Consider the following 15,919-nt stretch of genomic DNA (forward strand, 5'->3'; position numbering starts at 1 on the left):
CCTTCCTTTCTCAGGCTGAGTGATGCTCCATGGACTGTGGGGATGTGGTTAAACAAAGCAGCTTTTTAAAATCAGTTACAGCATCTGTGGTGGGGCATCAAGAAGTCCCCACGTGAGGCAGTTCTTCTCGAATTCAGCATTTTGTCCATAAACTGCCTCCACAAAACCAGCTTCCGGTAAGAGGAATTACGTAACCGGTCAGAACTTGCTTCCTCGTAGGGCTGCCGAGAGGCTCAGCGTCAACACGGCCCTAAGCCAGGACGTTTGTGGTCTCTTTCTTGTGGACCTCGTGTTGTCAGCAGCCGGGAATTCTCTTAAGTACTAGGGTCTCATCTAAAGGGAATAGATGTGACTACAAAAAATAATCAAGACGATACCCATACACCGAAAAACCCAAATTTTCCAAGCAACCGTGACTCTTCCAGAACCTTCCGTGGAGAGCCCTGAGTGCCCCGGGAGGCTGACGCTCCTTGTCTTCTGTGCCACAGAAGGAAACCAAGAGCACGTGGTCCCGCCAGGTCCCTGAGCCCCTCCCAACAGCCTGCTTCCTCTCCTGCGTGTCACCATCTAAGTGCTCTGCTCGTGTCCACGCTTAGCCCATGTTTGTCTCTCCCCGCAAAACACAAGCTCAGGGAAGTGGGGCCCTGGCTGCCTCAGCCTCTACCGTCCGCCAAGCTAGAGCAGCACCCACACAGCAGAGCCCAGCGAGGTGGGCTGGCTCGCGGAGGGTCTGACACCCCACACCCAGCACCGGGCTGGCCAAATGACCGCTGCTCAGCCCGTGGGCCCCTCCTGCCCTCTGGCCAAGGTGGTGGTGCAGGGGAACGCGTGGGGCCTGGTGACACGTTCAGAAGGAATTGTCGGGTGCATAGGAAACAGCACCCCCAACCCCAGCAGAGCCCCCGAGTCGTAGTGAGGCCAGAGGGAGACAGGGCTGACAAAGGGAAGGCAAAGTGCGGACAGAGCAGGGAAACCCTGCAGGGCTGAACAGGCTACCTTCCTGAAGCTCGGATTAGCGAAGCGCCTCCACACGGGGCTTTCTGAGGACTGTAGCCCCAAACACCCTCACTCACCAACGGCGTTCCTGAAAGTGGAACCCACTGGGCTGCCGTCTTCCTCCCGGGCAGCCACACTTCTGTCACCACACACCTTCCCAAAGGAAGCCAGTGGGGCCAGAGACACCAGACACAGCAGGGGCAGGGAGGGCCTATGCTCCCTGCTCTGCAGACAAGAGCCCCCTTTCCTTAGTGCCAGTGCAGGCTGCCCATGGAACAGATAAGAACCACAGCCGCCAAGGGAGAAAGGGGCTCTGCCACCACGAGACACCCCAAAGGCCCTCTCTGCAGCACCTGTGCCTGGCGCAGAGCGGGGGGAGGGGACACAGACGTGCACACAGAAAGCCCCTCTGCCACTCCTGCCCCTGTCTCTGGAGCACCTGACTTCTGCCAGAGGGGGGGCAGTCTGGCACCAGAGCCCACAGCGCCTCCATGGCGCCTGCCCCAGACTCATCTGCTCCCCTCCCACCACAAGGACAGTGCTGTAGGTGGGGGGGGGGCGGACGGGACGGCCTGCCACCCAGCCTGCCACCCGCATGTCAACACGAGGGATGGGGATACAGCCCTTCAAGCGCTGAGCAAAGCTGGCAGGAAAAGGAGAGCTGGTGCCCCCGCGGCAGCCAACCTCAGAGCCCCCACCTGGTGGGGCCGTGACTTCCGCCAATGTCAAGGGAACCGGAGAATGCTGCTAGCTTCACAGGGAGGAAGGTGACAGGCTGTTAAAGGGGCCTGTGGAGGCCACCACCCACCGGGACAGAACCCTGGTGTGCGGGGTGGGGCCTGCTAGTCCTGGGACACTTGCAAAGGACAGAAGCCTGGGACAAGTGCTCCCTAAGCTGGCCCTCCTTCTGCCCACCCTGCCTCTCTGGTCACGGACGCCCCCCAACTTAACGGGACCTGAGGGAACCACTGCGGTGGCAGGAAAGCCCCACACTGCATCAGGACAACGGGTGTCTCTGGGGCTTGGGGCCTTGGTTCCCAGGAGGGACACGCAGGCACCTCTGGGCACGAGGCTGCAGCTGGCTGAGCAGGGCTCAGGACCCACGGGACAAGGGCCCTCAGGTCCTGGGACAAGGGCACCGCTTCCGCCATCCCTCGACGACGAGGCTTGTAGCTGAACGTGCCGCCCTCCACCCACCAGCCTCACCTCATGGCCCGACACTCCAGGCCCATTCTAAGAAAAATCAACTTGCCTAAAGATGACACCCACGACTTCTCATCACGCCCAGTCTCTAGGATTGTAGAGGGCTGGGCGACTGGCATGCTTATCTACAAGTGTGGTGAGGAGCACATGGAGGGGAAGACGTGTCAGCACACAGTCTGAGGGTGGCGAGGCTCCCGGGGCCACAGACAGCGTGGTGCCACCACTCCCCCACGCCACCGCTCCCTGCGCCGCATGGTCCCAGTACAGCCAGCAGCAGAGCGGGCCTGCCCGGCGCCCTGAGGGTCACCAGATGGAAAAGCCCGTGTGCACGCGGGGCAGAGGGCCAGCCGGGCTGGCAGTCTGGGGGGTCTGAGGCCCCGCGGAGACGCCCACTGGCACCAGCTCACAGAAGAAGAAGGGGCTGATTATTCAAGACACGTCACTCTCCTCGTAAAAAAATCAGAAGAAATCAGTGCCTGTGGAAATGTCTGCACACAAGTGTGCGTCAGCAAGCCGGCTGTTTTGAGTCCTCAGCGTTAATAAGCATGAGCAGCCGGGCGCCACGCAGGGAAGGGAGGCTCGGGCCCTTTCCTCCAGCATCTTGTTTTACACGTCCGTCTGCGAGTGTGGGCCCGGGGTACACGCTGGCTCGCTCACTCCGAGGGGGAAGGGCACACACGGCTGCCCCAAGGTGGGTCATAAACCTCCGGAGTGGAGCCCAGAGTCCGCGTGTGCCAGGACACTGACCCAGAGGTGAACGTGAACAAGAACGTGAACAACACCTGTCCGAGTGTTCTGGGGGGGCACAACGGGGGCCCCACATGCAGACACAGCAGCGTTCCCGTGCAGAAGAGTCACTGTCCTACGACGTCTGGCCCCAGAGCTCCACTCTCATCTCTCACGAAACCTCACAACTTCTACACTGGCGGGAGGAGCTGGAGATGTTCACTCCGGAGGGCACATAACGATAAACAAGAGGTGAGGAAAACCCTGCTGGAGAATCACGGGGCAGGCAGCCCAGGACGCATCAGCACTGGGAACGACCCAGACCTGGTGGCATGCGGGCATCCCAGACCCGAGGGGGCAGCCCCTCACAGCAGCGAGGACAGGCTTTGCAGCAAGTGGTCCTGGGGCTATGGGCAGGAGCCCCTTCTAGGGAACAGGCCGATGTCAGGCTTCACACCTCGTAAAACACCGGACCAAACCCAAATGCCACATCAGCCAGATTACACGTGAAAAACAAAACCGCTGTGGAAGAACTCTTTCACGACCTGAGCCAAAGAAGAAACGTGGATATATGCACCTATATAAAAACTTAAATATCAAAAACTTCTGCTCGGTTAAAAATGCCTCAAGCAAACTCAAGACTGATGATCAAATGGAAAATAGAGTCACAACTTAAAACAAAAACACCTCAACTCCTTAAAATACAAAAACATCAAGAAATCAACAGGACCAACAACCCATCTGAAAAATGGACCAAGGACGTTAACACATACGAATGTACTTAAATGCCCTCACTCCTGTGTGTAATAAAAGGGCTGAAGGTTGAAAATACACGGGCCTCCCCCCGTCCACCTGCGGCGTGACAGCGCACCCTTGGCAAGGCCGCGGGGAACCGGCACTCTCCCAGGCTGCGGTTGATGCTGTCCCACACCGGGGGCCGCGGTCACAGACGGACTGCCATGAGGCACCATCTGGCATAATCTACCAAAATAAGTGCAGGCGCCCTTTGGTCTCACGATCTCCCTTCTAGAAGTTCATCCTACACACACTCGCACACACGGAGAGGCCATGCCCAGGACACGCGCCACAGCCACGTTTATGGCCACAGAAGGGGAGACGGCACCCATGTGGCCACTGACAGGCACCTAGTCCAGCAGGTTACAGCACATCGCAGGGACGCAGCACGTGGCCAGAAGAAAGCCAGTGCGATCTCCCAGATACGTTACGTGAAAAAGGAAGCACAGAATGGTTTGAAAACAGGTTATCTTTTGAGTTAAAAGGGGGCAGGCCCTAAGAATTTGTTAGAAAAAAACAACCAGCAGTCAAAGAAGTTGCCACACAAGAGGAACCCATGAGACGCTTCAGGTGCCAACTTCTCCAACCACCGCAGGGCGCGGGGGCCAAACTGCTCACCCCCAGCTTCCTCCAGAGCCCGCCTTGCAGCCGCGCTGCCTGCCACCGCGACCGCCCACACGCACCCCGCTCCGCTCCGTTATGCCCTGACACCATGGGCTGGGAGCCAGGCAAGGCTGCTGCCCGCGGAGCTCGCAGGCCAGAGGACCGACCCACACACAGGTCCCCGATGTGGCACGAAGGCACTGCCCGAGCTGGCCCCAAGGGATGGGCAGGCAGGTGGGCAGAGCTGGGGGCTCCAGACAGCGGTCGTGGGAGCCGGGGGTGCCAGCCTCGGCCAGGGGCGCTGAGGGGAAAGCCTGCTGGATGGCGGTGGGGCCCTGTGGTCATCACACAGCCACCCCAAGCTGTCAGGGCAGGAATGGGAGTTGATGGGGCAGCAGGACGCATGGGCCTCGGCTGGGGGGATGCAGCCGCAGCACGTGTAGATCCTGGGACTTGGGGGACCTGTACAGGTCACCAGCTTCTGTGACCCCGGGCTCCTTCATCTGCTCAGAGGGAAGGACCACTCCCTTTCCTTCTTGACTATGAGGCCTTCCATGTGTGCAGCTAATGAGGAACCTAACTGGGCGTTAGACGCGGGGGTGAGGGGTGGCTCCGGCACAGCAGAGATTAGCGCCTGCCTATCGCAGACCAGCTGTGGCCACTGCTGGCAACTGTCAGTCTGGCATCCCTGCATTCTGGTCACCCTCTCTTGGACTCACCCTCCACCCAGGCATTCCCAGCCTTGGAGGGGTTCGGGCCCTCCAGGGAGGAACTCCCAGAGAGCATTGCAGAAATGTGGGCAGAGGGCCAGCCAGGGGCAGGACAAGCCCAAGGGTGTGGTCAGCAGCCAGAGAGTCCACAGGGGAACACTCAGAGGGAGGAAGGTTCTGAGAGGCAGAGGTCAGGTCTGCTTTGGGCTCAGGGCTCCTGGCAGGTGGGAGCAGGTGGGGGCAGGTAGGGAGGGGACGCCTGTCTCTGGGGGACCCAGGCCAGGCAGGACGAACCTGCATGTGGGAGGGAACCAGCAGGTACCTGGGGGGCCATCCTGTCACAGCGTCAGTGGGGAGAGGGCAGCGGGGTGTCAGGAGTGCAGCTGCCCCCCCCACCTTGTATTCAGGAAAAGGGAAGGAGTTGGAGGCCGGGAGGGTCTGATGAGACAGTACTACTTGCCTGCTGACGCAGGGATGGGAGCGGGGACGTCTCCACGGGCACCGTGAGCTTTCTGCTCACAGGCAACCCAGCAATTTTCTACCCACTCCATTTCCAAAAAAGATACTTATTTCAAATGTCACTGGGCTGCAGTCTGGTCCCTTTCCTGAGCAGCACTGCTGGCTTGCTATGGGTAGGCCCCCCTCCCCAGCCCCGGGGGAACCGGCTTGCGGGGTGGGCTGGGGGGAAAGCGGGACCTCCGCCCACCCCTGACGGTCACCTGCCTGAATAGGCAGCGTGATCAGGCAGCACCGAGGGGCAGTGGGATGTGGGCTCCACTCCCAGAGATGAATTCTGCTTGATTAAATGCATGCTGAAACATTTACAGGGAAGGATGCAGATGTTTGCAATTTGCTTTAAAATGCATCAAGAAAATGTAAAAGCATTGATGGGTGGCGAGGGGTGGCATCATGAGGCCCCACAGTGAGACGCTCGTGCCAGGACGCGGGTGGTGGGTAAGAGGGCCTTCGCCGTGGAATCGGTCTGGCGTTGCCGTATGCTGAAGAACGCTCACAAAGTGCTGGGGCAAATCCATGGGGCCGAGGGCAACGGAGCGCAAGCATGCGGCCAGGCTGTGCTCTGCACACTCGGGTGTCCAGCCAGGGCCAGGGCTGCTGACGGATAAGCGTCTGCCACCCCTGGCGCTGCCATGCATCTGGCTCCCTCTTGCTGCACTTCCGGAGCTCTGTGTGACCCGCTGCTGTCACCGTCCCCAAGTCTGGCCCATCAGAAACACGAATGTGGAGAAGCGTGTTTGTTGTCAAGGGAAGGCACGGGGTGGCCGTGGTTCCACTAACACAGGGGTGGCAGTGGCCCTGCTCTGCTGGAGTGTGAGGTGCACGGCCTAGGAGCCGTCACCGTGGTCTCCACAGTGGCCTGAGACCAGGGCCACAGGCGGTGAGGGCCATAGCCAGCACCCACGCCAGTGCCCACCCACTGAGAAGAGGGCAATCGGAGCTCAGGACAAATGAGACGAGTCCTGCTGCCATTCCTCAATCATTCTCTTGGCTCTGGGAAACCGAGGCCCGTGGAGAGGTGGGCAGGGCAGGGGTGGGGTGGGAGGGAGCAGGGGGCCCAGGCAGGGAGGACCAGGGCCATGGTTGCACTTCCCGCTCCACGGCCACTAGCCCCTGGCTCCGTGGCCCTTGGCTCCAGCAGCCACATGGGGAGCACAGGGGCGCCCCTGCCTCCAGGCCCAGACGTCCAGACTGTCTGCTCACTCCCAGCCCTGGAAAACCCTGAACCCGGTCCAACCCGTCCTGCCTCTACAGATGGTGTCTGTGAGTGAGCCACTCATGCGCTGGCTGTGGGCCTCAGTCTCCCCATCTCTAAAGGGGGGCACGCACAGAACAGCAGCAGTCTCCCTGGCAGCTGGCGGGAGTCCCCCTCCGTGGGCGGGGGCACGGGGACGAGTGTGGGAACGGCACCCTCCCCCCTCGCAGGCCTGCACCCCACGCCGTCCGGGCACCCGGGGAGCGCGGAGCAGCAGGCATACACCATGCTTGGAGCGGCGACTGGAGCTGTTTCCTCACCAACCAGCTGTGAACTAATTACGAGAAGCTCTAACTAGTGGCGCTCCCTCTCCAAGCATATGTTCCCAATTAAGTCAAACTGCAGCTGATTTTAATCACTCTTCCTTGAAGCGGCCCAACTTGCAGCCTCTCCTCAGAGGGAAGAGGGGAGAGAGGAGGGCGTGTGCACAGGAGCGCCCGAGCACCGCGCTGGCTCGGAGGCCCCCCGCCCCGCCGGCCGCACTGCACCCCTGTGCGTGGCCCAGAGGAAGCGCGGGGCTTGCTGGGCAGCGGGGGGTGGGGAGGGGAAGACACCCGCGGCAGGCCTGCTGCTTCCCAGGCCCAGGCGCAGAGGTGAAGGGGTGAGGTCTCTGCCCTCATGATGGAGAAGATGGGAAGTGTGGCAAGAGATGGACAGGAGCAAGTACTGAGTGCAAGGTGTGCTCAGACGTGCCGTTTCCTCCCCCCAGGTACCCCCACGTGGCCATGGTCACCCTGAAGTTATAAAGGACGTACAGGGGCTCACATGGCCAAGCCCAACATGCCTAAGGCCACCCGGCCAAGGGACAGGATGGGGTTCCAGCTGAGGAGCCCACGATGCCCTCCTGTTTGTGTGCGTCCAAGTCACATTCACACCCATTTTGCTGCTGCCTGGACCTCGGCCCGAAGCAAGTTCTTCCTGTCCACTCTGCGTGACCAGCACAGCCGCTCACCTTGCCCTGACTGGCCGCCTTCGTTCCTGTCTGTCCTGGGGGGTCAGGGTTCCAGGCCGGAGCCCCCGTGCCTCCGCACCCTCAGCAGGGCCTGGGCTCATAGGCGCTTGTCACGAGCCAGACGAGGGCACGGCGTCTAGGTCAGACAGAAATGTCGCTGCCACGGCAGGCGTCCGAGCCCTGAACGGTCAGCTCGGCCCTGGGGTGCCAACCTCTGCTCGTCCACAGCACCACACAACAGAGCCGGGCTGGGGCAGCTGGCGCAGGGAGCGGACCAGGAGCCAGGGAACTGGGTTCAAAGCCCAGCTCTGCCTCTCCTGCTGGGTGCCCTCGGCCGAATGACTGCCCCTCCCTGACTGGACGTTTCTTCATCAGGGAAACGGGGTAGCGGGACCTCCCGCCGAGGACTGTGGACACAGAGAGAGGTCTGCAGGGCACAGTGAAGGTGCGTGGCTGAGGCGGGTGCCAGTTATGACCTCTGCAGTCCAGGATCCCCTCACTGTCACGCCGACCTTCCTGAGATGAGCCCCACTCTAGGTGCAGGGACAGCCCTCTCAGATGTGAGCTGCAAGCGGGAACTTGCAGAGGCTATCGTGGCCCTCCTCTTGCCACCTCTCAAGGTCAGTGATGGCACTGAGGCAGGACCAGCAAACGCCCCCAGGCCTGGCTGCGGGATACCCACCACTGGAGCAGAGGAGGCAGCGGTGCGCGGCTATCTAGAAGCCTCCAGCACCCACTCCTCTGCACATCAGCCCACTATCCCTGCCCCAGGGCCGCGGCCGAGGCTCAGGGAGCACCGCCACGTCATCGCACACGCACCTGAGCCCCCAGCATGACAGAAACCTGGCCCCACAAGCTCCACCCCCCTTGGCTGGGCTGAGGCACCTGCTCAGCTCCCCACTCGCTCCCACGGCGCAGACATGGACGCCACCTGCCCCTGTGGGTGGGAGTCCAGCTCCTTGGTCATGAGCAGCTCCAGAACTTGCTGCAGGGCCTCTGCCCCACCTGAGGGTCGCGTGGAGCTCAAAGTATCTCCACCCAGGACACTAGAGACGGGAAGAGCACTGGACGCCCCACCTCCCAGGACACTGGTGATGGTGGCGAACGTCCATCAGCCACTGTGCTCACCTGCACCTCACCCCACAGACCTTGCCAAGAGCCACGGCAGGCTCCCTGGGAAAGGCCTGGAAGCCCAGAGGCAGGAAAAAAGCAAATGAAAGATTTCTGCAGGACTCACTGCACCCCAGACACGGGGGGGGCCTGGGCAGCCATCAGCCCCGCTCGCAGGCTGTGCCCGACCGGACACGCAGGAGACACCCGCCAACCCTGCACTGACAGGGCCTGGCTGATGGGCCACCGGGGTCGACCTGCCAACAGCCCAGCTCTCCCTTCTGAGGAGCACAGCCCAATTAAACCGGTGCGGCTCCTAGAGCTGAACGCCGCCAGCCGCGGCTCCCAGCACCACGCTTCATCAGAGTTGTCACTTCTCCCGACTCCAAGAATCAGTAATAAAACAGAAATTTGATTTGTCTCTAATAGGTGTCAAGATAAAATCAATGGCCTGTCCAAAATCCGGGTAATCACAAACCTGCAGGTCTCTGGCCGTGGAACGACTTAGACAAGAGGATAACAACGGAAAACAAAGAGTGGAACGGTGTGCACAGCAGTGTGACTGCACGGCGGCAGGCAGGTGGGCACGGGCCTGGATACCAATCCCAATCAGAGACGGTCCCGTGGGGATTCGCACCCACCACACCAGCCACGGGCCGTGGCCAGTACAGGTGGAGGGGAGAGGGGAGGAACACCGATGGAGCGCAGGACCGGGACCTGAGCTGGTGACACACAGCCCAAAGGCAGGACACCCTCTCTGCTGGGCTCCGGGTAGGTCCCCGGCTTGGTTTAGTTTGATGAACCAGAAGACGGGATGTCTGTCGGTGCAGAAAGCACAGACACAGACACGCAGGGAGAAGCCAGGAGGGCAGGACATGCCTGCCGGGAGAATGCCGAGTTCTGGGAGAAGCCTCCACTCATGGCCGCCCGCCATCACGCACCTGCAGGGTAAACCGCTCGAGCTGCATTTCCAGCGTCTTCTTGTCTTCTTCCAGACGACTGCGCTCCCCTTCCAGCTCCTCAATCTTCAACCTGCAAGAAGAGCCGGACCATCAGGACATACACCGCAGCCCACACATCCATTCCGACAGACGGGGCTCTGCTGGGGGGAGTGTCTCATGCAGGCCGGGAGTACAGCCCACGTGCCTGCTCTGACCAAGAGGGTCAGGGGGTCTTCACTGACCACAGCTCAGGGTGGGGGGCAGGGGGAACGCTAACCAGAGGCAGGACAGGTAGGAGCCTGCACGTGTCCTGTGTCTGCTGGTCCACTCCCAGGAGGCGTGACCACATGTCGCAGAGGACACAGAACCACAGACAGGGCCTAAAGAGAGATGTGGGCTGGGGAGGGAAGCTAGACTGGGGGGAAGTAGGCTCAGGGGACGGTGAAGAGTCCCTCCTCTTTCATGGGCCCAGGGGCCACGCAAAGGCCAGTAGTCAACACACGGGTGTGGCAGGCTTCAGATCACTGTAAGAAAGTCTTATTTTTGTCTTCATTTTTTTAAAGTTAATTTTTGGAAAGGCCCTCTATTCATGTGATTTAGAAATCAAACAGTGTGTCCAGGAAACAGTGCCCAGCACGTACACAGACTGAGGAAAAGGGCCTTCCCCACGCATCAGCCAGAATGGAAAACTCACATTTCATAGATTATTCAGGAAGGTCTTGGCTCAGGAGTGAGAGATAATTATCTCTAGACTGAGAAGTGCTCCAGGATGGCCTAGCAAATCACACAAGATCTGAAAGGACCAAACTCTTTCCAAGAAACCTAATTGCATCACTGAAAAAGCTCAAGAAGATTTATATGAATACAAAACGTTCAGAATCCAACAAGCCAAAATTCAGTGTCTGCCAACTAATCAAGGCCTAGCAGGCATTAAAAGTAGGAAAATATGACCCATAATGAGGAGAATAATCAATCAATTGGAACCGACCAAGAATGGCAGCATTAAGCAGCATCCAAGGACATTAAAACGGCTACCCAAAGTGTTGGGACATGGGAGTGACAGTTTGCTGTTCAGTGGCTTGGCCGGCGAAGGAGGAAAGAGCAAGACGACCCAATTCCTGGGGGGAAGCCCCAGCATCCGAGCTGACACACACACTGGACAGGCTAATGACACACACGTGGACTCTGCAGGAGAAAGTTCACAGACTTGAAGACTACAGAAAAGAAACAAACAAAAACAAACAAACCCAAAACCCAAAACACCCAAAACAGTCCAGAGTAAACAGACAAGAAAAGGAAAATTTAAAACTGACAAGGTTGTCACTGAGCTGTAGGGTGACTTCACGGAGCAAAAGTCTGCGTGCGTAGAGCTCCCAAAGGAAAGGACAGGGAGGGAGAGGAGGACAAACACTGCAAGAAAGTGCCAAATTTGATGAAAAGTATACACAGATCCAAGATGCTCAACAAGCCCCAAGCACAAGACACACCAGTGCCTGTGAGAAAGAGAAGGAAAATCTTTGAAATACTGAAATAAACAAACAAAAAATACCAACCTAGAATTTGATTCCCAGTACAAACATTCATAAACAAAAGCAAAATAAAGATGTTCTCAGGCAAACGAAACCTGTAAGAATGTGTCACCAGCAGACCGCTCCACAAGGGAGGTCAGAGGAAGCCCTTCCAGCAGCAGGGCGGGGACACCACATGGAGACTCGGATCCAAGCAAAGAGGGAGCAGTGGAGAGCGTGACTACGTTGGCAAACGTGTGGTTTTCCATGTCATCTAAATTTTCTAAGGATACTGAAATTACTAGCTTCTATTTGCAGTTGATGTACAATTGACCAATGCCATCACACAAGTTTCAGGCTTGTAACACAGTGATTCCACGACTACGGACATCACAAAAGGGCTCACCGCGGTGTATCGACACCGTCTGTCCCCACACGAAGTTACTACAGTGTCATGGGCTGCATTCCCTGTGCTGTACGTCACACCCTGTGACTTCCCTGTTTTATAACTGCAGGTCTGTACCTCTTAATCCCTCCACCTATTTTGCCCACTGCTCCCCCTCTGGTAGCCACCAGTTTGTTCTCGTATTTGTGAGTTGTTTCAGTTTTGTTTCATTTGATCACTCGCTTTGTCTTTTAGATTCCACGTGAGGGAAATGATACAGCATTTGTCTTTCTCTACATGACTTAGTTCACTGAGCATAACAGCCTCGATGTTCATCCATGTTGTCACAAACGACAATATCATGTTCTTTTTAATGGCTGAGTAATAGTCCACTGTGTGTGTGAATATATGTGTGTGTGAATATGTGTGTGTGAATATGTGTGTGTATGTGTGTGTATGTGTGTGTATGTGTGTATGAATATATGTGTATGAATATGTGTGTGTATGTGTGTATGTGTGTGTATGTGTGTATGTATGTGTGTGTATGTGTGTGTATGTGTGTATATATGTGTGTGTCTGTATGTGTGTGTATGTGTGTGTACGTGTGTGTATGAATATATGTATGTGTATGTGTGTGAATGTATGTATGTGTGTATGTATGTATGTGTGTGTATGTGTGTGAACGTATGTGTGTATGTGTATGAATATATGTGTATATGTGTGTGTATGAATATATGTGTGTGTATGTGTGTGTGAGTGTGTGTATGTGTGTATGAATATATGTGTATATGTGTGTGTATGAATATATGTGTGTGTATGTGTGTGTGAACCTATGTGTGTGTATGTGTGTGTATGAATGTGTGTGTGTATGTGTGTGTATGAATATGTGTGTGTATGAATGTATGTGTGTGTATGTGTGTGTGTGTGTGTATGAATATACGTGTGTATGTGTGTGTATGAATATATGTGTGTATGAATGTATGTGTGTGTATGTGTGTGTATGTGTGTATGAATATATGTGTATGAATATGTGTGTGTATGTGTGTATGTGTGTGTATGTGTGTATGTATGTGTGTGTATGTGTGTGTATGTGTGTATATATGTGTGTGTCTGTATGTGTGTGTATGTGTGTGTACGTGTGTGTATGAATATATGTATGTGTATGTGTGTGTGAATGTATGTATGTGTGTATGTATGTATGTGTGTGTATGTGTGTGAACGTATGTGTGTATGTGTATGAATATATGTGTATATGTGTGTGTATGAATATATGTGTGTGTATGTGTGTGTGAGTGTGTGTATGTGTGTATGAATATATGTGTATATGTGTGTGTATGAATATATGTGTGTGTATGTGTGTGTGAACGTATGTGTGTGTATGTGTGTGTATGAATGTGTGTGTGTATGTGTGTGTATGAATATGTGTGTGTATGAATGTATGTGTGTGTATGTGTGTGTATGTGTGTGTATGAATATACGTGTGTATGTGTGTGTATGAATATATGTGTGTATGAATATATGTGTGTGTATGTGTGTGTATGTGTGTGTATGAATATATGTGTGTGTATGTGTGTATGAATGTGTGTGTGTATGTGTGTGTATGTATGTATGTGTATGTGTGTGTGAATGTGTGTGTGTATGTATGTATGTGTATGTGTGTGTGAATGTATGTGTGTGAATGTGTGTGTATGTGTGTGTATGTGAATATGTGTGTATGTGTGTGTATGAATATGTGTGTGTATGTGTGTGTGAATGTGTGTGTGTATGTATGTATATGTGTGTGTGAATGTATGTGTGTGAATGTGTGTGTATGTGAATATGTGTGTATGTGTGTATGAATATGTGTGTGTATGTGTGTGTGTGAATATGTGTGTATGTGTGTATGTGTGTGTATGTGTATGTGTGTGAATGTGTGTGTATGTGTGTATGCATGTGTATGCGTGTGTATGTGTGTGTATGTGTGTGTGTATGTGTGTGTATGTGTGTATGTATGTGTGTGTATGTGTGTGTATGTGTGTATATATGTGTGTGTCTGTATGTGTGTGTATGTGTGTGTACGTGTGTGTATGAATATATGTATGTGTATGTGTGTGAATGTATGTATGTGTGTATGTATGTATGTGTGTGTATGTGTGTGAACGTATGTGTGTATGTGTATGAATATATGTGTATATGTGTGTGTATGAATATATGTGTGTGTATGTGTGTGTGAGTGTGTGTATGTGTGTATGAATATATGTGTATATGTGTGTGTATGAATATATGTGTGTGTATGTGTGTGTGAACCTATGTGTGTGTATGTGTGTGTATGAATGTGTGTGTATGTGTGTGTATGAATATATGTGTGTGTATGAATGTATGTGTGTGTATGTGTGTGTGTGTGTGTATGAATATACGTGTGTATGTGTGTGTATGAATATATGTGTGTATGAATATATGTGTGTGTATGTGTGTGTATGTGTGTGTATGAATATATGTGTGTGTATGTGTGTATGAATGTGTGTGTGTATGTGTGTGTATGTATGTATGTGTATGTGTGTGTGAATGTGTGTGTGTATGTATGTATGTGTATGTGTGTGTGTGTGTATGTGTGTGAATGTGTGTGTATGTGTGTGTATGTGTATATGTGTGTATGTGTGTGTATGAATATGTGTGTGTATGTGTGTGTGAATGTGTGTGTGTATGTATGTATATGTGTGTGTGAATGTATGTGTGTGAATGTGTGTGTATGTGAATATGTGTGTATGTGTGTGTATGAATATGTGTGTGTATGTGTGTGTGTGAATATGTGTGTGTGTATGTGTATGTGTGTGAATGTGTGTGTATGTGTGTATGCGTGTGTATGCGTGTGTATGTGTGTGTATGTGTGTGTGTATGTGTGTGTATGTGTGTGTGTATGTCTGTGTGTGTGTATGTGTATGTGTGTGTGTATATGTGTGTATGAATATATGTGTGTATGTGTGTGCATGTGTGTGTATATGTGTGTGTATGAATATATGTGTGTGTATGAATATGTGTGTATGTGTATGTGTGTGTATGTGTGCGTATGAATATGTGTGTGTGTATGTGTGTGTATGAATATATGTTTGTGTGTATGAATATATGTGTGCGTATGAATATATGTGTGTGTATGTGTGTGTATGAATATGTGTGTGTATGTGTGTGTATGAATATATGTGTGTGTATGTGTGTGTGAGTGTGTGTATGTGTGTATGAATATATGTGTATATGTGTGTGTATGAATATATGTGTGTGTATGTGTGTGTGAGTGTGTGTATGTGTGTATGAATATATGTGTATATGTGTGTGTATGAATATATGTGTGTGTATGTGTGTGTGAGTGTGTGTATGTGTGTATGAATATATGTGTATATGTGTGTGTATGAATATATGTGTGTGTATGTGTGTGTGAGTGTGTGTATGTGTGTATGAATATATGTGTATATGTGTGTGTATGAATATATGTGTGTGTATGTGTGTGTGAGTGTGTGTATGTGTGTATGAATATATGTGTATATGTGTGTGTATGAATATATGTGTGTGTATGTGTGTGTGAACGTATGTGTGTGTATGTGTGTGTATGAATGTGTGTGTGTATGTGTGTGTATGAATATGTGTGTGTATGTGTGTGTGAATGTGTGTGTGTATGTATGTATATGTGTGTGTGAATGTATGTGTGTGAATGTGTGTGTATGTGAATATGTGTGTATGTGTGTATGAATATGTGTGTGTATGTGTGTGTGTGAATATGTGTGTATGTGTGTATGTGTGTGTATGTGTATGTGTGTGAATGTGTGTGTATGTGTGTATGCATGTGTATGCGTGTGTATGTGTGTGTATGTGTGTGTGTATGTGTGTGTATGTGTGTGTGTATGTGTCTGTCTGTGTGTATGTGTATGTGTGTGTGTATATGTGTGTATGAATATATGTGTGTATGTGTGTGCATGTGTGTGTATATGTGTGTGTATGAATATATGTGTGTGTATGAATATATGTGTGCGTATGAATATGTGTGTGTATGTGTGTGTATGTGTGTATGTGTGTGTGAATGTATGTGTGTATGTGTGTGTGAATGTATGTGTGTGTATGTGTGTGTATGAATATGTGTGTGTATGAATATGTGTGTATGAATATATGTGTGTGTATGTGTGTGAATATGTGTGTGTGAATATATGTGTGTGTATGAATGTGTGTGTGTGAATATGTGTGTGTGTGAATA

At 53.0% G+C, this 15,919-nt stretch overlaps 1 protein-coding gene across 8 annotated transcripts in view; it reads right to left on the reverse strand.

Moving 5' to 3' along the window:
- The window catches only part of MAD1L1 (mitotic arrest deficient 1 like 1), a 336,658-nt gene that overhangs the window by 87,851 nt on the left and 232,888 nt on the right, over positions 1 to 15,919 (reverse strand). For all 8 annotated transcript variants that reach the window (XM_034669697.1, XM_034669696.1, XM_034669698.1 and 5 more), the window contains one exon: positions 9,808 to 9,898. In XM_034669697.1, the coding sequence (XP_034525588.1) occupies positions 9,808 to 9,898 (91 nt within the window). The remainder of the gene's footprint in view (positions 1 to 9,807; positions 9,899 to 15,919) is intronic.

The sequence above is a fragment of the Ailuropoda melanoleuca genome, chromosome 10 (assembly GCF_002007445.2).
Source record: "Ailuropoda melanoleuca isolate Jingjing chromosome 10, ASM200744v2, whole genome shotgun sequence".
NCBI lineage: Eukaryota > Metazoa > Chordata > Mammalia > Carnivora > Ursidae > Ailuropoda > Ailuropoda melanoleuca.